Source organism: Neoarius graeffei, chromosome 3 (assembly GCF_027579695.1).
Source record: "Neoarius graeffei isolate fNeoGra1 chromosome 3, fNeoGra1.pri, whole genome shotgun sequence".
NCBI lineage: Eukaryota > Metazoa > Chordata > Actinopteri > Siluriformes > Ariidae > Neoarius > Neoarius graeffei.
The window spans coordinates 88,040,679-88,063,893 of record NC_083571.1 but is presented as its reverse complement, the minus strand read 5'-3'; the positions used below and the strand labels follow the sequence as shown (position 1 = coordinate 88,063,893).

Below are 23,215 nucleotides of genomic sequence, written 5' to 3'. Positions count from 1 at the left end.
ACGGTCGGTTTGTTTACAAACATGCGAAGGGGTCTATATACACGTGAGCTAAAAGTTGTGGTCACACAGCAGGTGAACACTTGACTGTCATGCCTTTGCGCACACAAGTCTCGGGAATCAGACACAGTCTCAGCATTTAAGTCGAGGCTGAAAACATGTCTGTTTAGTCAAGCCTTTTGTTAATGGTGTTTATGAGGTAAAGGAGTAGACATCACCCGGATAGCTTTCTTTCATCTCAGAAATATTGCAAAGATAAGAAATTTAATGTCATTGCATGATGCAGAAAAACTAGTCCATGCTTTCGTTACCTCCAGGTTGGATTATTGTAATGCCTTACTGTCTGGATGTTCCAATAAGTGCATAAACAAGCTCCAGTTAGTTCAAAATGCAGCAGCAAGAGTCCTTACTAGAACTAGAAAATATGACCACATCACGCCTGTCTTATCCACACTGCATTGGCTCCCAATCAAATTTCGTATTGATTATAAAATACTACTATTGACCTTTAAAGCACTAAATGGTCTCGCACCACAGTACCTGAGTGAACTTCTGCTCCTCTATGACCCGCCACGCCTACTTAGATCAAAAGGTGCAGGCTATCTGCTGGTACCTCGTATAGTGAAGGCTACATCAGGGGGCAGAGCCTTTTCTTACAAAGCCCCACAGTTATGGAACAGCCTTCCAAGTAATGTTCGGGAATCAGACACAGTCTCAGCATTTAAGTCTAGGCTGAAAACATATCTGTTTAGTCAAGCCTTTTGTTAATGGTGTTTATGAGGTAAAGGAGTAGATCTGGAGGGTCCTCAGACATAGAGTGTTTTGGTAAACTGGGATGTATGGATGCTGTCAGTCCCCACTCGCTTGCTCACTCGAGTTTGTTGACGGTGTAGTGGCTGGCTGCTTTATGTCCCGGGGCTCCCTCATGCCTGTGTTACCTTCTGGCTCTCTCCTTTTAGTTATGCTGTCATAGTTAGTTGCCGGAGTCCCTGCTTGTACTCGGTGCAATATGTATACTGTTCCTACTTATTCAGGTGACATTGGGCATACCTAACCACCTGTGTTTTCTTCCCCCCCCCCAAATCTGTCCCTCTGAGTTACAGGGAGTCAACAGGAAATCTTTTGGTGGAGACGGTGGAGACCTCGACTGGCTATTGTAGCCTGCAGGGAATCGGCCGTCAGACATTCTGTCGCATGTCCCAGACCCGGTGAAATGTAACTGAATTGTCTTGGCCAGGCCTAAGGGTCCCATCTGCATCTCATCATTGCTGAGGAGTGTGCTCCCATCACCCAATCAAGCATCCAGCCAGAGCAGGTCATGATATATTTTTTTTTTACCATATTAACATGCCATTGTGTGTCATGCCTGATGTAAAGACTCTCATCTCTGCGAGCCTACCACACAGATTTAATACTTGTCATTTTTAGGGCATACCTAACATGTTTTCTTTCTCCCCCCCCCATCTGTCCCTCTGAGTTACATGTTGATCCTGGGATTGAGATGCTGGCCTCTTCTGCCCCTCGGACCTGCTTGATCCATCCTGGTGCCCTGTGTCTGGTCGGAGTTTTATCGCACCGCTCCTGTGAAGGACGGCCCCATGAGGACAGTTGAGGGTTATACCTGTTAAAACTGTTAATATTATAGTCAGGCTGTCTGTTGTTGCCCAAATGAGGATGGGTTCCCTTTTGAGTCTGGTTCCTCTCGAGGTTTCTTCCTCATGTCGTCTGAGGGAGTTTTTCCTTGCCACCGTCGCCACAGGCTTGCTCATTGGGGATAGATCAGGGATAAAATTAGCTCATGTTTTAAGTCGTTCAAATTCTGTAAAGCTGCTTTGCGACAATGTTTATTGTTAAAAGCGCTGTACAAATAAACTTGATATATGATATGATATGACAAGTCTGGCGCAGCTTGAGTGGTTGTACACATTCTTGGGATCCACTGGTTCTGGGAAACACATGACGCTGATTTGAGTGCAATCAGCACACACGTATACAGATGCTGTTTTCACAGGGGCTTTGCCAAGTATTATCATTACTATGGTCACGTTTGTTTCTAGCCATGTTTATAACACTGTTTAAATACATATATATTATTTACCAGCTTAAGGTCGGTCTGTATCGTGAAATACCGTGACCGAGGTCTTGAAAATACTGACCGAGTTTCAGTATTTTCAGTGTTTCAGTATTTTCAAGACCTCGGTCACGGCATTTCACGATATGGACCGACCTTAAGCTGGTAAATATATTAATTTTTTTCTTTACCAAATTCTAACAGAAAATGAGAGCACCCAAAAGGGAAAACAAAGCCAAGACGAGCCAGCATTTTGAATCCTCATAGGGAGGGAAAGTGAAACACAGCGAACCTAGTGGTAACGTTCCTAAGCTGAGAGCCATACTATTGAAAATCCCATAGACCCAATTAAAAAAAAAATAAATCCCACAAAGTTATGACGTGGAACTTGTACACCCCCAAAAATATGTTGTATATGTTGGGATTATCTACTAACTGTGAAAGTATCAGGTGAAATTTCACTGTCTTTTAAAAGATCAAAATTGCGCCTAACCTGTCAGAAACGGACTGCAACCAAACTGTCTAGTCAGAGTCGCTCCTATTACGTCAGCAGTAGGCTTGATAAGTTTTGTTCTTCATACTAGCCCTTACGAGTGCTCACAGCTCTCCCTGTGAATAGCGGCAGTTGACTACATGCCCGGGGCGGCACGGTGGTGTAGTGGTTAGCGCTGTCACCTCATAGCAAGAAGGTCCGGGTTCGAGCCCCGTGGCCGGCGAGGGCCTTTCTGTGCGGAGTTTGCATGTTCTCCCCGTGTCCGCGTGGGTTTCCTCCGGGTGCTCCGGTTTCCCCCACAGTCCAAAGACATGCAGGTTAGGTTAACTGGTGACTCTAAATTGACCGTAGGTGTGAGTGTGAATGGTTGTCTGTGTCTATGTGTCAGCCCTGTGATGACCTGGCGACTTGTCCAGGGTGTACCTCGCCTCTCGCCCGTAGTCAGCTGGGATAGGCTCCAGCTTGCCTGCGACCCTGTAGAACAGGATAAAGCAGCTAGAGATAATGAGATGAGATGAGACGAGACTACATGCCCTGATCTGTAATGGTTATCCCCACGAGGGATGCATTTCTTATTGGTACAGAAATACTTTGCCAACCACGCTATACAAATTGGCATGTTGATGTAGGCTACTCGCCGGCCGCTACCTGCTACAGATTTGGAAAGGCGCTAGACTTGCGGTGACGTCACATACGCGATGTCGGGTCCATGTAGTCTTTGATCAGCTTATTAAAAAACATTCAAAACAATTCAAATCGGTGGAAAAAATAAAGTATGATCACCAGGATCGATAGAGCTGCCCGACATGCACAACATATGGAAGCCATTGTCTTAACTTTGAAGCGTAACCTGAAATGTAATTTTTTGAAAAGAGATTCCCATTCATTTTGCCATAGAGGTTGGAACGCATCCAGTAGGGGGCGATGAGATTACTTTCCCTCCCTATTCATGGCTGTAATGCAAATGGCTTCCTCCTCGGTATACAAGTGCACTTCCATGTCAAAGGGAAAAAAAAAGAAAAAAAAAAACCCAAACCTACCTTTTGCCGCCTACTGTATGTAGTCCCCCATTTATACAAAATTGAGTCATTGAGGATTCAGCCATGTTTTTGCTCGGTGTTAGCAACAGTTACAGGTTTTTAGCTTTCTCCTGAAATGTTTTTTTATTTTGCCTTCATCAGGGTAGTAAAACTCGCTTTCGCTGTGAACACTGTCATTATCGCTATCCATGCTGTAAAATTAATGCTATTATACTGAGAAATGCGAAAATAAATGTTGACAAAAAATTGCTACTATGTTTGTTGTTGTGAATGAGCAAGTCATCAAAAGGTCCGTATCGTAGGATTCCGGACTACTTGCAAGCCAATCAGAGCGCACGATTTGATGGAAACCGGACCGCGAAAAAAATAATCTGCTTTATGATTCTGCTTTGTTTTTGGAAAGATCACGCCTGCTAAACACTCTTCCTGCACTCAGATCCATCTACCGCTGTCTATCTTGTCCTGATCTTTGGATCTTTAACCCAGCCACATATTAAAAAAAAAATAAATAAAAATAATTGTACACCTCCATGCTCTTCCAGGTTTTCATCGGGGTGTCCGTGTAGAACGATGTATGCAGCACCAGGTAGTTTGAGACGTCAGGGAACTCAACGGTGCATAATTTTCCAACTCATAGGAAAGATCCTTCTTTGAGAACATGTAAGGATCTATCCCACTGAGTGTTTTTTATACCCACTTCTTGGTTTTAATAACTTGCTTGTTTGCTGTACACAAACATAGCAATAAGTTCTTGTGTTAATCAGCCAGACTCCACTTTTGGATCATTAATCCCTTTTGACTGAGAATGCCCTGCATGCATGGTTTGGCTTCTGGCGCATCCATACGGTTTTAAATACAATACCTACAATTAAAAACAGTTTGCTTTTATTGCATTTATTTAATTCCTACGCTCCCATCTGTAACAGGGAGTGATGTTGCATCCCATTAATACACTTTACAATACATTATTACATTCGAATAGAACAGATGAGCCAAAATAATTGGGGATCTTTTTTTAATGGGCCCCGACTCGTTACAAGTACGAGTAGGTGGGCCTTAGAGTAGAAAAGGTGGAGAACCCCTGCTTTAGTATACGATGCAGTACTTTAACCAAAGCATTGCATGGAAGTGATGAGAAATGCTCAGGTCAAACACAGAAGAAGAGTACAACATGAGCAGCACTCAAGCAGAAGCTTCTACCAGGACAATCGCAAAGCCTCATTACTCATGGAGATTCAACCGAGCTGCCAGGATTAATTATATAATCATTTCCATTGAGTATCGGTAAATCTCCCAAAGATCCACAACAATTAAACTCCAACTTAGTTTGGGATATGAATCACAGAACTTCATATCCAGTACAATAAGCTAGTCACCGTTATGTAATGTCCACTGTGTATTTTTGGTACTGACCTACATTGCTAAAGTATATCTTCTGGCCTCTTCTTGAGAATTAAGCAGCTAAAATATCTGATGCAAAAGCAAGAAAGTTCAACTGATCCCTGTGTGACCCAGTGCAATTGAGATCGTGTGGTGCTGAAATTCCCCAAAATGAGAAACACGAGGAAATCAAATCAACACATTAAGCTTATTCGCCACAAATTCTTACACCGCAGCAATCTGCCAAAGATTACAACATTTTTATTAATTAAAGAAAGACGTGTCATATTTTGTATTTGATTATAGTTGCTGGATATGAACGACTTTACTCAGAAAAATCAGTCGCAAGCGCATTTCACTCATCCAATGTGAAATCCTGTTAGTTCAAAAAAAACATTTGTATCCATAAATTTACATCTAAAAGAGACACTAATGTGCTTCCAGTTGTATAACTGACTGGAGTTACTGCAAATGTATTCAGGGATTACACTGACAAGTTTAGATCACTTATTTATTTCAGTTGCATGCACAAATTTAATGGAAATATTGGGAAACTCAGTTGCAAAATATTAATGACTTGAAAGAATGCAATTCGGAACAAATCCATAAGTCAAGATAAGTATGCCGAGATATTCGATTAGAACAAAAGAAATGGCATCTTATAACAGGAAGAAGAGAGTTAGTCTATGTCGGTGTTAGCTGACATTCTGCGATGGTAGACCTTCATTACTGAAAGGTTTAGCAACCAAATCCTTTAAGAGGCACTCGTTCAACATTTTGCTGTTTCATGTAAAATCAGCAGTGCTATGAATGTGCCCGACAGTTTACAAGTCACTGGTATTTATCAATATACACACACGGTAGTATGACATTATACCATCCTCTCCTTTTCCCCTCTTCGGGAGAAGGGAAGGGGAAGAAGAAAAAAGAAAAAAAAAAAAACCCAGAGACCATCAATGATGGCGTAGCTCACTCTGGCACCGTCTAGTCCAGAAAGAACGATCTAAAGTGGGCCACCTTGCGCAATAAATGTTGCAAGCTATATACACTATATACAGTGGTGCTTGAAAGTTTGTGAACCTTTTAGAATTTTCTATATTTCTGCATAAATATGACCTAAAACATTGTCAGATTTTCACACAAGTCCTAAAAGTAGATAAACAGAACCCAGTTAAACAAATGAGACAAAACATATATACTTGGTCATTTATTTATTGAGGAAAATGATTCAATATTACATATCTGTGAGTGGCAAAAGTATGTGAACCTTTGGTTTCAGTATCTGGTGTGACCCCCTTGTACAGTAATAACTGCAACTAAACATTTCCGGTAACTGTTGATCAGTCCTGCACACCGGCTTGGAGGAATTTTAGCCCATTCCTCCATACAGAACACCTTCAACTCTGGGATGTTGGTGGGTTTCCTCACATGAACTGCTCGCTTCAGGTCCTTCCACAACATTTCGATTGGATTAAGGTCAGGACTTTGATTTGGCCATTACAAAACATGAACTTTATTCTTTTTTAACCATTCTTTGGTAGAATGACTTGTGTGCTTAGGGTCATTGTCTTGCTGCATGACCCACCTTCTCTTGAGATTCAGTTCCTGGACAGATGTCCTGACATTTTCCTTTAGAATTCGCTGGTATAATTCAGAATTCATTGTTCCATCAATGATGGAAAGCCGTCCTGGCCCAGATGCAGCAAAACAAGCTCAAACCATGATACTACCACCACCATTTTTCACAGATGGGATAAGGTTCTTATGCTGGAATGCAGTGTTTTCCTTTCTCCAAACATAACGCTTCTCATTTAAACCAAAAAGTTCTATTTTGGTCTCATCGGTCCACAAAACATTTTTCCAATAGCCTTCTGGCTTGTCCACATGATCTTTAGCAAACTGCAGACAAGCAGCAATGTTCTTTTTGGAGAGCAGTGGCTTTCTCCTTGCAACCCTGCCATGCACACCATTGCTATTCAGTGTTCTCCTGATGGTGGACTCATGAACATTAACATTAGCCAATGTGAGAGAGGCCTTCAGTTGCTTAGAAGTTACCCTGGGGTCCTTTGTGACCTTGCCAGCTATTACATGCCTTGCTCTTGGAGTGATCTTTGTTGATCGACCACTCCTGGGGAGGGTAACAATGGTCTTGAATTTTGTCCATTTGTACACAATCTGTCTGACTGTGGATTGGTGGAGTACAAACTCAGATTTTGTAACCTTTTCCAGCCTGATGAGCATCAACAACACTTTTTCTGAGGTCCTCAGAAATCTATTTTGTTCATGCCATGATACACTTCCACAAACATGTGTTGTGAAGATCAGACTTTGATAGATCCCTGTTCTTTCAATAAAACAGGGTGCCCACTCACACCTGATTGTCATCCCATTGATTGAAAACACTGGACTCGAATTTCACCTTCAAATTAACTGCTAATCCTAGAGGTTCACATACTTTTGCCACTCACAGATATATAATATTGGATCATTTTCCTCAATAAATAAATGACCAAGTATCATATTTTTGTCTCATTTGTTTAACTGGGTTCTCTTTATCTACTTTTAGGACTTGTGTGAAAATCTGATGTTATAGGTCATATTTATGCAGAAATATAGAAAATTCTAAAGGGTTCACAAACTTTCAACCACGACTGTAGAAGCTATATACACCCTAAGAATGCCTACCTATTTGCCAGAAAGAATCCAAAACAGCAAGGAATTGACCGAGAAGAAGCGATTTTTTTTAACTGCTCATTAAGACTTAATTAGTCCATAACTTCATTAATAATTGTAATTAAGCAAATCTGGGTAGAAGTTATATGCACCCTAGGTACCCCTACCTTCATGCCAGAAAGAATAAAAATCGGTGAAGAATTGAGGGAGAAGAAGCGATGTGTGGAAACTGCTTGTTAGGGCTTAATTACTCCATATCTTCATTATTAATTGCAATTATGCACATTTGGATGGAAACTATATACACCCCAGGCAGACCTACCTTCCTGCCAAAAAGAATAAAAATCGGTGAAGAACTGAGAGAAAAGAAGCGATTTTCATGAAATGTGAACAGCGCTAGACAGATCATGGATGGACAACGGACAACACATGATGGCATAAGCTCATCACCTCTCAGCTGGATGAGCTAATCATCATCATCAGCTTCTCATGTTACCAAGCCCTCCATTATGAAGACTTTTCCATGCCAAATCTTCATCAGTTCAAAAATACAAACTGAAAAATCTCCATTCAGAAAACTTCACCATAACAATTACGCTTTTTTTTTTTAACATGGAGCGTCTTTCATACAATAACGAGCTATTCGATATTCCAGTGATCATATTCTACCTACTGTAGACAGTGTGTAAGATTTTTGTTGCCGAGTTGTTTGAGGTTGTTTAAATAGACATTTTAGATACTTCTAATAAAAATAGAATAATGAAGCTCTTATAAAAAAAAAAAAAGATTAAATCTTGATTTGCCAAATATAAAGTGCCAGCATACTCAATAGGGTGAAATTGTGAAACCGTGTCATTAAATCCAGCTGCTTTATCACTCATCACATATTCTTTTCCAAAGCTCTCGCTCTCTGCATATACTCACCACTAAGCACAGATCACATCTATCCAGCACTTGGTCCACTCTGGACAGAACATCAGGATCCAGCGACTCTCCAAACCACACCACATGAGGCCTCAGAAGACCATGACAGCCCTGCGCCTCACATCTACACACACACACACACACACACACACACACACACATTACATACGTACTTCCAGCACATATAATGAAAAAAGAAAGAAAGAAAGAAAGAAAGAAAGAAAGAAAGAAAGAAAGAAAGAAAGAAAGAAAGAAAGAAAGATTTTATTCATCACACACTTGTGAAATTTCCTCTCTGCATTTAACCCATCTGAAGCAGTGAACACAGACGTGAGCAATGAGTTGGGAGTTAGGTGCCTCGCTCAAGGGCACCTCAGCCCAAAGCCGTCCCATATTAACCTAACCGCATGTCTTTGAACTGTGGGGGAAACTGGAGCACCCCCACGCACACACGGGGAGAACATGAAAACTCCACACAGAAAGGCCCTTGCCGGCCGGTGAGTTCGAACCCAGGACCTTCTTGCTGTGAGGCGACCGTGCTAACCACTACACCACCGTGCTGCCCAACAATGAAAATATAATGCACAACAATCTTGTGACTCTTAAACGGCCCTTTTCCACTACCCTTTTTCAACTCACTTCAGCTCGCTTCAGCCCGACACGGCTCGCGTTTCGACTACCTTAGAGCAGCACGACTCAGCTCACTTCAGCCCTGCTTAGCACCCAAAACTTGCACGGTTTTGGAGTAGGGCTGAAGCGAGCCAAACCGAGCCGAGTGGGGCTAGGGGCATGAGCAGACACTCCCCTGTGCACTGATTGGTGAGGAGGAGTGTCCTCACATGCCCACACACGCCCCGCGAGCACGCTGGGATCTGTAAACCCAGAAGAAGAAGAATTACGAATTACGAGAATTTCTGAAGCCTTATGCGCCTCGCCTCATCTATACGCTCTTGCCAGTATCTGTTGGCGTTGTCGGTGACAACAAGCCACAGCACCAAGACCAGCAACACTAACGACTCCATGTTTACTGTTTACTCTCCGGGTCGTGAGACTACCGCTTAAAAGATCACTGATGTCACTGTTTGCGCCGCCTAACGACATCACGTGACGTCCACCCACTTTCGCTAACTCCACCCAATGTGTCCACCCACTTCCAGCCAGCACGGTTCAGCACGGTTGTAGTCGAAATGCAACTCCAACAGCCCCGCTCAGCTCGACTCAGCACGGCACGGCTCAGCCCAACTCAGCCGCGTTGGTAGTGGAAAAGCGGCATAAGAGTGCCACCTTATTTTAACAGCGTGATCTTCTGGGACCCAAATTAGTCAGGGACTTAACTGGGTGTGCTAAGTAGAACCAATAGCTTTAGACACTGCAGGCATCAGTTGGTTTCTTTAGACAGCTTGACAGCCGTCATTTGATTTGACATATCTCCTTTTGAAACAGCAAGTCAGAGTGACGGCGTGTTAACGTGCTTCACTGATTTACACAACAACCAAAAGCTGGTCAAGATACGCTACACCCCTGCTGAATCTAAACAAAAAAGAGACATTAGTTTAGCAAATGAGCTAAATGCAGAGAACAGTCAGTGCGTTTACACGCACATCCAAATCGAGCTACTGTCGGTAATCGAGCTAAGGGTCCCAGCAGGGGTGCCAGAGAAATCCAATCCTACATGCACACAAGGAAATCAAGCTATTGTGTGAGGTACATTGTGCACCCGAGCCCCATCGTGTTGGTACACTTCCGGTTGTCGTCATGAAGAAGAGCATAAACAAAGTATAAACAAAGTTATCAGTTCTGTGTTCGTTCGTTCTCCTTGTTCCTCCTGACCTCTTCTGCTGCTCACTACTACTACTGTTGTCATGCCGACTGAGGCTGTGGTATTTCCCGCTTGTGCTCTCGTCACTTCCGGAAGGGGCAGTGCTGAAGTAAGTAGCTCGACTACGTAGCTCAATAGGGTTTACATGCACTAACACTACGTTCACACTGCAAGGCTTAATGCTCAATTCCGATTTTTTTGTGAAATCCGATTTTTTTGTCAGGTCGTTCACATTAACAAATATATGCGACTTGTATGTGATCCTCAGTATGAACGAAAAGCGACCTAAAAGTGTTCCGCATGCACATTGCAGGATACGACGACGTCACACGCAGTGAGCATGGCCAGTGTTTACGGAAGTAACCTAAAGTTTCCTGTGTATGACAGTAGCCAGCATGGAGTACCTGGCGATGATGCAGTTGTTGTTGCGATGGAGCCAGAACATGCACAATAGCCTGATGTTAAGGAGGAGGTTGAGAAGGAAGAGGGCAAGGGTTTTGGCTCAGGCGTTCTGCGGGGTAGTGACTGCAACCTCCGTTCAAAGGAACGTGTGGGTGCGGAGTCGTATTGATGTCATGCGCCATGTTGTCGTAACTTTTTTTGAGAGACCCGCCGCCTACTTCAGCGCAGAATAGTGACGTTTGTGGCTTGTTGATGACGTGTAAGTCGGATGAATGCGACCTGGCGGTTCAGACTGAAGTCGCATATGAAAAGATCGGATAGGAATCGGAATTAGGACCACATATCCAAACGGCCTGGGTCGGATTTGAAAAAATCGGATCTGTGTCGTTCATATTGTCAATAAAAGATCGGATACAGGTTACATATGGGCGAAAAAATCGGATTTGAGTCACTTCAGCCTGCAGTGTGAACGTAGTGAAAGTAGCTCGGCTACAATCGCATAATCTAGGTCGCGTAGCTCGATTACGAGAAATCCAGTTTGGTTTGATTTCAGCCGAGCTAAGGTGTTTCCATGCCATTTAGAACTTCGATTTCAGTCGAGCTACGGCAGAAATTCGATTTTCTCTATGTGCATGTAAACGCACTGACTGAAAAGCCTTCCCCTCCCCCCCTCCCCAAATATGAAGGTTTTCTCGCTAGCACCTTTGCCTTTAATGGGGATGACATCCTAGATAACAAGATATAAGTTTCAGAAATCAAGTTGTACATGTTTGAGCTGAGGCTGACCCTCAGCAGTGCCGATAGTGAAAGACACCCACAGAATAGGAGCTAGGTTTATAATTAATCTACAATATTACACTATTTGACAAAATATTACTTCTGTAACCCTGGTACTGTCTAAAGACAATCATGTTCTCAATTGGTTTGCAGTAACAAGACATTCTGGCATTGAAAGAACCCCAAGTTAAAACTCCTTAGAAAAGTCCTGGCTCCTGATCAGAGCAACAGAAAAGTATCTGCCCTGGAGATCGAATCCCAATGATGCCACAGCCGTCCGTGCCTGGGAGTCCAAAAGAGCAAATTTGGTCATGCTCTCCTTCATATTCTCTCACTGCCCCATCAATCACTAGCTAATCATGGGCAACTATATACACTATATTGCCAAAAGTATTTGCTCACCCATCCAAATTATCGGAATCAGGTGTTCCAATCACTTCCATGGCCACAGGTATATAAAATCAAGCACCTAGGCATGCAGACTGTTTTTACAGTTTGGAGCTGGCCCCTTCCTCTTCCAACATGACTGTGCACCAGTGCACAAAGCAAGGTCCATAAAGACATGGATGACAGAGTCTGGTTTGGATGAACTTGACTGGCCTGCACAGAGTCCTGACCTCAACCCGACAGAACATCTTTGGGATGAATTAGAGCGGAGACTGAGAGCCAGGCCTTCTCGTCCAACATCAGTGTGTGACCTCACAAATGCGCTTCTGGAAGAATGGTCAAAAATTCCCATAAACACACTCCTAAACCTTGTGGACAGCCTTCCCAGAAGAGTTGAAGCTGTTCTAGCTGCAAAGGGTGGACCGACGTCATATTGAACCCTATGGATTAGGAATGGGATGTCACTTAAGCTCATATGTGAGTCAAGGCAGGTGAGCGAATACTTTTGGCAATATAGTGTAGCTCATGTATGCAAACCGCGGCAGATTAGTGCTTCTCCCAGAGTTTGTTTCGCCACCATGGAACACAGCATGAGCAGCAGTTCGAAAAGATGCAGTCAGCTGTGCTTCGAAGGAAGCACATAACCTTCACCTTTCCGGATTAGTAGCTGTCGTATGACAGGGCAGGCCTAACTGATGAGTGGGAAGAGGCCAAGATTACAATAAAAGGAGAAAAAAGTCCCAGTTGCACAACCGTAAACTTCATATTCTTGGGTTTCAGTCACATGACTTTTCTTAGAGATTTCACTTCCGGTAAAACTGCTGATGGTCAAGCGAACCAAAACGGCTGCCATAGTGCAAACAACTAGCGATAACTTATCAGAGTACGCTCGTAATCTAGAAGCCACTGTTTGCTTTAGATATATTCAGAAGACTGCTACAGTGCTCAGCGTAAATGAGTACACCCCTTTTGAAAAGTAACATTTTAAACAATATCTCAATGAACACAATTTCCAAAATGTTGAAAAGACAAAATTTAATATAACATCTTATAATATTAATTAATGTTAATATAATATTAACTTATAATGGGAAAGTAAGATTAATTAAAGCCGCAAGCGGCCTCGACGGGCCCTCGCGCCAGCGGCCAAGGGGGGCGTGGGCATGCGTCCCCGCGAAATACCTTCCACAGCTTCTTTGGCAAGAGACATTACTCCCACAATGGTGACAAAGCACAGAATTGGACACAGAGTACACGGTGCGGTGAGATGTTGTCATGGACAGAACATTTTATGCCATGGCTTCCCAACCAAATTAATGTATTTACCTCATCAGTCACCAAGCTATAGCTACATAGGATTGTCTTCTGTTAGACATCTATTAGTCTGTATGTAACGCTACAACACTTGCTCCCGACTGCCTACCCATTCCCCACAAGTCATGTGTGTTTAAGGCAACCAAAACAACATACTCCTGGTGCCTCATGATTGTAAACACCTCTCCTGCAACTGCTACAGTGCAATGAGCGCCCCCAGTGGTCCACAAGTCATGTGTGTTTAAGGCAACCAAAACAACATACTCCTGGTGCCTCATGATTGTAAACACCTCTCCTGCAACTGCTACAGCGCAATGAGCGCCCCCAGTGGTGAAAGTTCACCAAATTTGGTATACATGTCAAGGGACCTATGAAGAGTTGTTTTGTAAAGTTTGATCAAGTTTGACCAATCAGAAGCCGAGATATAAATTGTTGCCTGAAAACAGCGCCCCCAGTGGCAAAAGTTCACAAAATTTGGCACATATGTCAGGTGACCTGTTAAGAGTGTGCGTATCAAGTTTGATCAAGATTGAGAAAATAGAAGATGAGATATTGATTTTTGAAGAATAAATTTTTTGGTTTCTCCCATGTCAGTAGGTGGCGCTATGCTGCACATGAGCGATTATGAGTTGGAAAAATAAGTGTCTACAACAGCAACGTACTATCACAAGGTAGTGGTGTGAAGGAGAAGCATTATGGAATTATTTACCAAAAACCTGTTTTGGAGCAATTGCGTTGGCCAAAAACAGCGCCCCCCATGGACGAAAATTCCCAAAATGTGGTATACATGACATGGGAGGTAGTAAGAGGGTGGCCGTGAAGTTTGACCAAATTTGAGGAAAGATTGGATTTTTTGCCCAAAAATAGCGCCCCCAGTGGCGAAATATCACAGAAATTGGGTAACATGTCAGATGCCCAATGAGTGATTTGCGTGTGAAGTATGAGCAGTTTTGAGCAATTTGAAGATATGTTATGAATTTTTAAGCATGTAAAATTTTGCATTGAAAATTGATTGACGTATAACTTCTGAACGGTTTATTCTACGTGAAACTTATTTAGGAACTTTTGTCAGCCATGTCTGTAGATGATGTGTATCAATTTTGGTGACATTCCTATGAACGGTCTAGGAGGAGTTGCGCCGTTTTCGTGGCCATGCATTTTGCACAAAAGTGAAATTACCTTACTTCCTGTTGGGCGTGGCTAATGCATTGGCATTACATTTTTGTCCGGCTTAGTGAGATACATATGCATACCAAATGGCATGCCACTACTACAAACTACATGGCAACCAGGCACCTTAATGCGGGAGGCCAAAATCACAATGAGTTAGGGGGCGCTATAGAGGCCCTGAGGCCCGCCTGGATCTGGGCTTCTGGTTCTCAGTAGCGGTGGGAGTCTAAGAAAAAGGAGCCAAATTTCGTGCGATGTCGACTATGGCAAGCGCCCCAAAAAGGGTCTTGTAAAGAGTTTGCTTGCCAAGTTTGACAAATCAGAAGCTGCAATATCATTTCTGCCATAACCCGCACCCCCAGGGGCGAAAGTGCACAAAATTTGGCGTACATGTCAGGTGAGCTATGAAGAGTTTGCGTATGAAGTTTGATGACAATTGAGTAAACAGAAGATGAGATATAGATTTTTGAAGAATAAATTTTTTGGTTTTTCCCATGTCAGTAGGTGGCGCTATGCTGTACATGAGTGATTATGAGATGGAAAAATAAGTGTCCACAACAGCAACGCACTATCACAAGGTAGTGGTGTAAAGGAAAAGCATTATGGAATAATTTACCAAAAACCCGTTTTGGAGAAATTGCGTCGGCCAAAAACAGCGCCCCCCATGGACGAAAATTCCCAAAATGTGGTATACATGACATGGGAGGTAGTAAGAGGGTGGCCGTGAAGTTTGACCAAATTTGAGGAAAGATTGGATTTTTTGCCCAAAAATAGCGCCCCCAGTGGCGAAATATCACAGAAATTGGGTAACATGTCAGAAGCCCAATGAGTGATTAGCGTGTGAAGTATGAGCAGTGTTGAGCAATGAGAAGATTTGTTATGAATTTTTTAGCATGTAAAATTTTGAAGTGAAAATTGATTGACGTATAACTTCTGAACGGTTTATCCTACGTGAAACGTATTTAGTAACTTTTGTCAGCCATGTCTCTAGATGATGTGTATCAATTTTGGTGACATTCCTATGAACGGTCTAGGAGGAGTTGCGCCGTCTTCGTGGCCATGCATTTCACACAAAAGTGAAATTACCTCACTTCCTGTTGGGCGTGGCTAATGCATTGGCATTACATTTTTGTCCGGCTTAGTGAGATACATATGCATACCAAATGGCATGCCACTAGTACAAACTATATGGCAACCAGGCACCTTAATGCGGGAGGCCAAAATCACAACGACTTAGGGGGCGCTATAGAGGCCCTGAGCCCCGGCCAAGTGTGGGCTTTTGGTTCTGAGTAGCGGTGGCAATTCTCGGAAGTGGCGCCAAATTTCGCGCGTTTTCGCCCATGGCAAGTGCCCCGAAAATGGCCCAACAGCGGAGAAAAATAAAGAAGAAGAATAATATTAAAGCCGCAAGCGGCCTCGACGGGCCCTCGCGCCAGCGGCCAAGGGGGGCGGGGGCATGCGTCCCCGCGAAAAACCTTCCACAGCTTCCTCGGCAAGAGACATTACTCCCACAATGGCGACAAAGCACAGAATTGGACACATGGCAACAATAGGGTCTCGCACTGTACAGTGCTCAGGGGGCACTATAGAGGCCCTGAGGCCCGCCTGGATCTGGGCTTCTGGTGCTCAGTAGCGGTGGCAGTCTAAAAAAAAGGAGCCAAATTTCGTGCGTTGTCGACCATGGCAAGCGCCCCAATAAGGGTCTTGTAAAGAGTTTGCCTGCCAAGTTTGACAAATCAGAAGCTGCAATATCATTTTAGCCATAACCAGCACCCCCAGGGGCGAAAGTGCACAAAATTTGGCGTATATGTCAGGTGAGCTATGAAGAGTTTGCGTATGAAGTTTGATGACAATTGAGTAAATAGAAGATGAGATATAGATTTTTGAAAAATAAATTTTTTGGTTTGTCCCATGTCAGTAGGTGGCGCTATGCTGTACATGAGCGATTATGAGTTGGAAAAATAAGTGTCTACAACAGCAACGTACTATCACAAGGTAGTGGTGTGAAGGAAAAGCATTATGGAATTATTTACCAAAAACCCGTTTTGGAGCAATTGCGTCGGCCAAAAACAGCGCCCCCCATGGACGAAAATTCCCAAAATGTGGTATACATGACAGGGGAGGTAGTAAGAGGGTGGCCGTGAAGTTTGACCAAATTTGAGGAAAGATTGGATTTTTTGCCCAAAAATAGCGCCCCCAGTGGCGAAAGTGCACAAAATTTGGCGTATATGTCAGGTGAGCTATGAAGAGTTTGCGTATGAAGTCTGATGACAATTGAGTAAATAGAAGATGAGATATAGATTTTTGAAGAATAAATTTTTTGGTTTTTCCCATGTCAGTAGGTGGCGCTATGCTGTACATGAGCAATAATGAGTTGGAAAAATAAGTGTCTACAACAGCAACATACTATCACAAGGTAGTGGTGTGAAGGAAAAGCAGAATGGAATTATTCACCAAAAACCCGTTTTGGAGCAATTGCGTCGGCCAAAAACAGCGCCCCCCATGGACGAAAATTCCCAAAATGTGGTATACATGACATGGGAGGTAGTAAGAGGGTGGCCGTGAAGTTTGACCAAAATTGAGGAAAGATTGGAATTTTTGCCCAAAAATAGCGCCCCCAGTGGCGAAATATCACAGAAATTGGGCAACATGTCAGAAGCCCAATGATTGATTTGCGTGTGAAGTATGAGCAGTTTTGAGCAATCAGAAGATTTGTTATGAATTTTTAAGCATGTAAAATTTTGCATCGAAAATTGATTGACGTATAACTTCTGAACGGTTTATCCTACGTGAAACGTATTTAGTAACTTTTGTCATCCATGTCTGTAGACGATGTGTATCAATTGTGGTGACATTCCTATGAACGGTCTAGGAGGAGTTGCGCCGGCTTCGTGGCCATGCATTTCGCACAAAAGTGAAATTACCTCACTTCCTGTTGGGCGTGGCTAATGCATTGGCATTACATTTTTGTCTGGCTTAGTGAGATACATAGGCGTACCAAATTGCATGCCACTAATACAAACTATAAGGCAACCAGGCACCTTAATGCGGGAGGCCAAAATCACAACGACTTAGGGGGCGCTATGGAGGCCCTGAGCCCCGGCCAAGTTTGGGCTTCTGGTTCTGAGTAGCGGTGGCAATTCTCGGAACTGGTGCCAAATTTCGGGCGTTTTCGCCCATGGCAAGCGCCCCGAAAATGGCCCAACAGCGGAGAAAAATAAAGAAGAAGAAGAAGACGGAAGAAGAAGAAGAAGAAGACGGAAGAATAATAATAGTGAACTCTTACAAGAACAATAGGGCCTTCGCCCATAGGGCTCGGGCCCTAAATAGTGAACTCTTACAAGAACAATAGGGCCTTCGCCCTATAGGGCTCGGGCCCTAATAATATAAACTTGGATTACACATTTTCAGTTTTACTCAAATTAGGGTGGTGCAAAAACGAGTACACCCCACAACAAAAACTACTACATCTAGTACTTTGTATGGCCTCCATGATTTTTAATGACAGCACCAAGTCTTCTAGGCATGGAATGAACAAGTTGGCGACATTTTGCAACATCAATCTTTTTCCATTCTTCAACAATGACCTCTTTTAGTGACTGGATGCTGGATGGAGAGTGATGCTCAACTCGTCTCTTCAGAATTCCCCAAAGAAAATAATATCTTTACACCACAAAGGTGAAGGCTACAAGAAGATCAGCAAAGCTTTACTTATCAGTCAGAATACTGTAGCAAAAGTGGTACAAAAATTTAAGAAAGATGGAACTGCAACCATCACACAGAGACGTCCAGGTCGTCCATGGAAGTTAACACCTCGGCAGGAGCGTCTTCTGATGAGAAGGGTTGAAGAAAATCGGCATACAAGTCCACTGCAGTTATCTAAAGAAGTAGAAAGCCAAACTGGGGTGACTATTTCTCGTGACACAATACGGCGTACGCTGCAGAGGAATGGCATGCATGGATGCCGTCCATGAAAGAAGCCTCTCCTAAAGCCCAGGCACAAAAAAGCCCACCTAGAGTTTGCCAGGGCCCATGCTGATAAAGATGAAGACTACTGGGACTCTATACTCTGGAGTGATGAGACCAAGATAAATGTTTTTGGAACTGATGGCTTCAAAACTGTATGGCGTCGCAAAGGTGAGGAATACAAAGAAAACTGCATGGTGTCTACAGTGAAACATGGTGGTGGCAGTGTCCTTATGTGGAGCTGCATTTCATTGATGGCATCATGAATTGACAGATGTATTGCTCTATACTGAAAGAGAAGATGCTACCATCACTCCGTGCCCTTGGTCGTTGTGCACTTTTCCAACATGACTAAACACACATCTAAGGCCACTGTTGGATTTCTGAAGAAGAACAGGGTGAAAGTGATTCAGTGGCCAAGTATGTCTCCTGATCTGAACCCAATCAAACACCTATGGGGAATTCTGAAGAGACAAGTTGAGCATCACTCTCCATCCAGCATCCAGTCACTAAAAGAGGTCATTGTTAAGGAATGGAAAAAGATTAATGTTGCAAAATGTCGCCAACTTGTTCATTCCATGCCTAGAAGACTTGGTGCTGTCATTAAAAATCATGGAGGCCATACAAAGTACTAGATGTAGTAGTTTTTGTTGTGGGGTGTACTCATTTTTGCACCACGCTAATTTGAGTAAAACTGAAAAGATGTGTAATTTAGGTTATATTATTAACCTTACTTTCCCGTTATAAGTTAAACAGATGTTATATTAAACTTTGTCTTTTCAACATTTTGGAAATTGTTTGTGTTCATTGAGATATTGTTTAAAATGTTACTTTTCAAAGGGGGTGTACTCATTTACACTGAGCACTGTACGGTATGTGCTATGGAATCGACCCCTACACTCTGGGAAAGAAGGATTTGTCATACGATCTCGAAAACGACCCTTCAGTCGAGTTCCCCGACATCTCGAACTATCTGGTGTTGCAGACGTCCTTCTACATCGCAAAACAGATGAAAGTGTGGAAGAGTATGGAGGCTTACCGCTTTTTTCTACGTGGCTGGGTAAAGGACCTCGGGATCAAGCCGCTGCCAAATGAATTCTGTATTGTTTTTGCCTGTGTAAGTATGTTTTTTTTTTAAGCTTTTCGTTCGTGTCTTTACAATGAAGTGCTGCAAGTTGACGTGTAAACAAACAGTTTGCTTGATTCTCACTTATGTTGGCTCTTATCTCTCAGATAAATCATTCCCAAAGACCATCAGAAAGACCTGGATCCTTAGTTAAACAAGACTGAAAAGTGATCATGGTGCATTGTAACTGTATGGCTTCATGACTTAAAAAAAAAAAAAAAAAAAAAAAAGCACCATAAAATAACACATAGCAAGAAAAGTACTTGGAAAACACTAAGGACGTAGCTGAGAGGGATATACAAACTTTTCACCAAGTGATCACCGCAAACTCGAGCATGCTTCGACTCGGCTCCCTTCGATTTCAGTGAGAGGTTCAAAGGCCACCTTTCTCGACGTCTTTTTGTGAAATCCTGCATTTGTTCACCCTTTATTAGTTCACGGGGAACCCTGAAGAAACTTATCAGTTTCACGGTTTGATTGAGTCGAACAACCTAAAATAGAGATGAAAGTGAAACAAAGAAAAAAAACCCTGAACTTTTGAAAGTCAAACTAAGATTGGGGGGGCCCATCCCCTGAAAATATTTTAATAACATAACACGCAAAACCCTGCATTCTAGTACATTTTAGTACTTATTTTCACTAAAACAAGTTATAACTTTTAAGCTTTTTTCTTTCATGTACATTAATGATTAACATGTCAAATATATCAAATTTAATTCCTCTAGTTAATGAGTAATTTTCAGGAGTGCATTTAGAAAACGCGGTGATTTTCCTGCTACACAGTTCATTACTTTGAAAAAAAATCAGACAGTTGACAGTAAACTCAGCAAAATCCCAAAACAGTACTGTTAAAAAGTAAAGGTCTGTTAGAGTTTCTAAAGCTTTCAGGTTTCAATGTTGGGGACATTGAGCCTCATTTATCAATCTTTTAGTAGAGTTGTGCGTTTGCAGAAGCTAAAGTGAACTAAACATTTCCAATTCATATTTATGCGAGTTGAAGCCAATTGCTTATATTAGTTTGTATTGTCTGTAAATTTAAACACACCAATGAATACCAAATTTCTCATGTAAATCAGGGGCGTATCTAGGATTTTTTTTTTTTTTTTGGGGGGGGGGGGGGGGGGTCACACACTGACTGACAGCCTGAGTACATTATGTAACAAAAAATAATTACCACTGCTAATTTTAAGTAGCTTAGAAACCGGCTCTTCCATTATTGCTGTTTCTTCCACGTTTTCTTGATGTTGTGTTCTAGAAACGGCACTAAAACTTCACTTCGAAACCACAAAATGCAACTTTGATGGAAAAAAAAATTGCTTACCTCTCCATGTCGAAAGAAGGAGGAAAGTTTTGCTTGTTTTGACATGGAGAATTATTAACATGAGGAAATACTTGTAATTCGCAACTAAAAAGACTGCAGCTACACAGGTAGCTTGAACATGCTTTCTAGTGCGATTGTGTTGCGCTTGCGCAGAATGGTGTCAGTCCTGCATGCCTTAGCACATGCACCTGAAGGCGCACCTTGGACGTGCACGCCGTTAACAAAGAACACCCGTCTTTAAATCAGTGAACTATGTTTGGGCTATTTAAGACCGCGCCCATGCAAGGATGATGCGAAGTATTACGCCGCGTCTAGGAACGTGAAAAATCCGAAAAATAAATTTCTCCATTCAGGAAACTGGAGATTTTCAAGAGTTTTGCCAAATATCTGGATTTCCGGGTAAATCTGGAAGACTTTCATCCCTGCTAAAACAACGCAAGCGTAAGGAATCTTTCATGCGAGCACTGTACCTTCTCTGTACAAACACTGTCAACAGCTTTGGTAGCTAAAGTTTTGAATAACTAATGAGGCGGATGTGACGAAACCCAAGAATTTCGCCATCTAGAAAATGAATAATTTTTCCCTGCCTTCTTTTTTAACCAAGGGATAGCTGGAAAAGGGAATAATGGGTGGCAAGAGACGCAACCAAAAATGTACTGACAAACTATGTTTGCTGCTAATGAGCTGCTACTCTATAAAAAGTATACAGTTTCTATTTAATTATATAAAATATTAGAACAGTACAGATTGCGTTATTAAAAAAATAATAATAAAAATAATCATTTTCCCAGAAGTGATGAAGCAAAAACTTAAAACAAGAGTCTCTTACAACCATTTTTTTTGTAACTTTCGAGATGTGACATTATGTCCCAATGCTAAATAACTGACACAAAAAGCTCTATGGGGGCGGCACGGTGGTGTAGTGGTTAGCGCTGTCGCCTCACAGCAAGAAGGTCCTGGGTTCGAGCCCCGGGGCCGGCGAGGGCCTTTCTGTGTGGTGTTTGCATGTTCTCCCCGTGTCCGCGTGGGTTTCCTCCGGGTGCTCCGGTTTCCCCCACAGTCCAAAGACATGCAGGTTAGGTTAACTGGTGACTCTAAATTGACCGTAGGTGTGAATGTGAGTGTGAATGGTTGTCTGTGTCTATGTGTCAGCCCTGCGATGACCTGGCGACTTGTCCAGGGTGTACCCCGCCTTTCACCCGTAGTCAGCTGGGATAGGCTCCAGCTTGCCTGCGACCCTGTAGAAGGATGAAGCGGCTAGAGATAATGAGATGAGATGAAAAAGCTCTACAAAACCAATTTTTAATTTCAGGGGCACTCCAAGTATAGTTTCTAAGTATCTGCTGCCCTCTAGTGGAGCATCACTCATACGTTTTCCTTGTATCATCCAAATCAGGGCCTTCCAGTCTTATTCCGCAGAGGGTTGGAGTGGCTGTAGGCTTTCATTCCAGCCAAACAGAAGACACACGTTAGTTGACTGGAAAAGATGAACTGATTTAACAAGAGGAATCCTGTGCAGCTCCTGACTGGTTGGAACGAAAGCCTCCGGCCACACTGGCCCTTTGTGGATAAGATTGAAGATCCCGGTCCAAATCATTGGGTTCCCCCACCCACACTCCAGCGTGTAAGCCAATGTTGAGAAAAGCATTGCATGCTGCAAGGTTCAACCTCAAATCAGAAGAATTTGGGATGGTATAGAAAATGCAAATTAAAAAAAGCAGCGATTTCGAAACTTACTTTGACTTGTATTTCATTGCAGAGAGTATGAACTCAAAACATTTCATGTTTTGTCTGCTTAACTTCATTTCATTTGTTAATATACATCCATTCCTGCATTTTAAGCCTGCAACACATTCCAGAAAAGTTGGGACGGGGGTAATTTAGGACTAGAAAGGAGATAAAACTATTAATTATGTGAATTGAAACAGGGTGACTGCAATCACGATCTGGTACAAAATCAGTATCCAGGAAAGGCCTAGTCTTTGAGGAGCAAAGATGGGCCAAAGATCTCCAGTTGGTCAACAAATGCATGGGAAAATTATTGAAATGTTTAAAAACAATGTTCCGCAAAGAAAGATAGGAAGGGATTTGGATATTTCACCCGCTATGGTGCATAAGATCATTAAACAATTCAAGGAATCTGGAGGAATTTCAGTGCATAAAGGACAAGGGCACAAGCCTAAAGCCTAGGTCACAACCTGACATACGATTTTTTGGCGTTTCCCAAATCGCTGCGTTTTTTTTGTTCGTGGAGAAAGACGCACATTGGCCGTAAGTTTGTCTTGCAACCTGAAAAAAACGTAAGCGCCTGTAGAGTTTGTTTGACATGACAAAGAACCTCTGCGGCCAGTCTAT

General features: G+C 42.7%; 1 protein-coding gene across 4 annotated transcripts in view; it reads right to left on the bottom strand.

Moving 5' to 3' along the window:
* The window catches only part of sirt5 (sirtuin 5), a 66,827-nt gene that overhangs the window by 6,703 nt on the left and 36,909 nt on the right, over positions 1–23,215 (bottom strand). For all 4 annotated transcript variants that reach the window (XM_060917607.1, XM_060917608.1, XM_060917609.1 and 1 more), the window contains one exon: positions 8,579–8,702. In XM_060917607.1, coding sequence (XP_060773590.1) covers positions 8,579–8,702 — 124 coding nt within the window. The remainder of the gene's footprint in view (positions 1–8,578; positions 8,703–23,215) is intronic.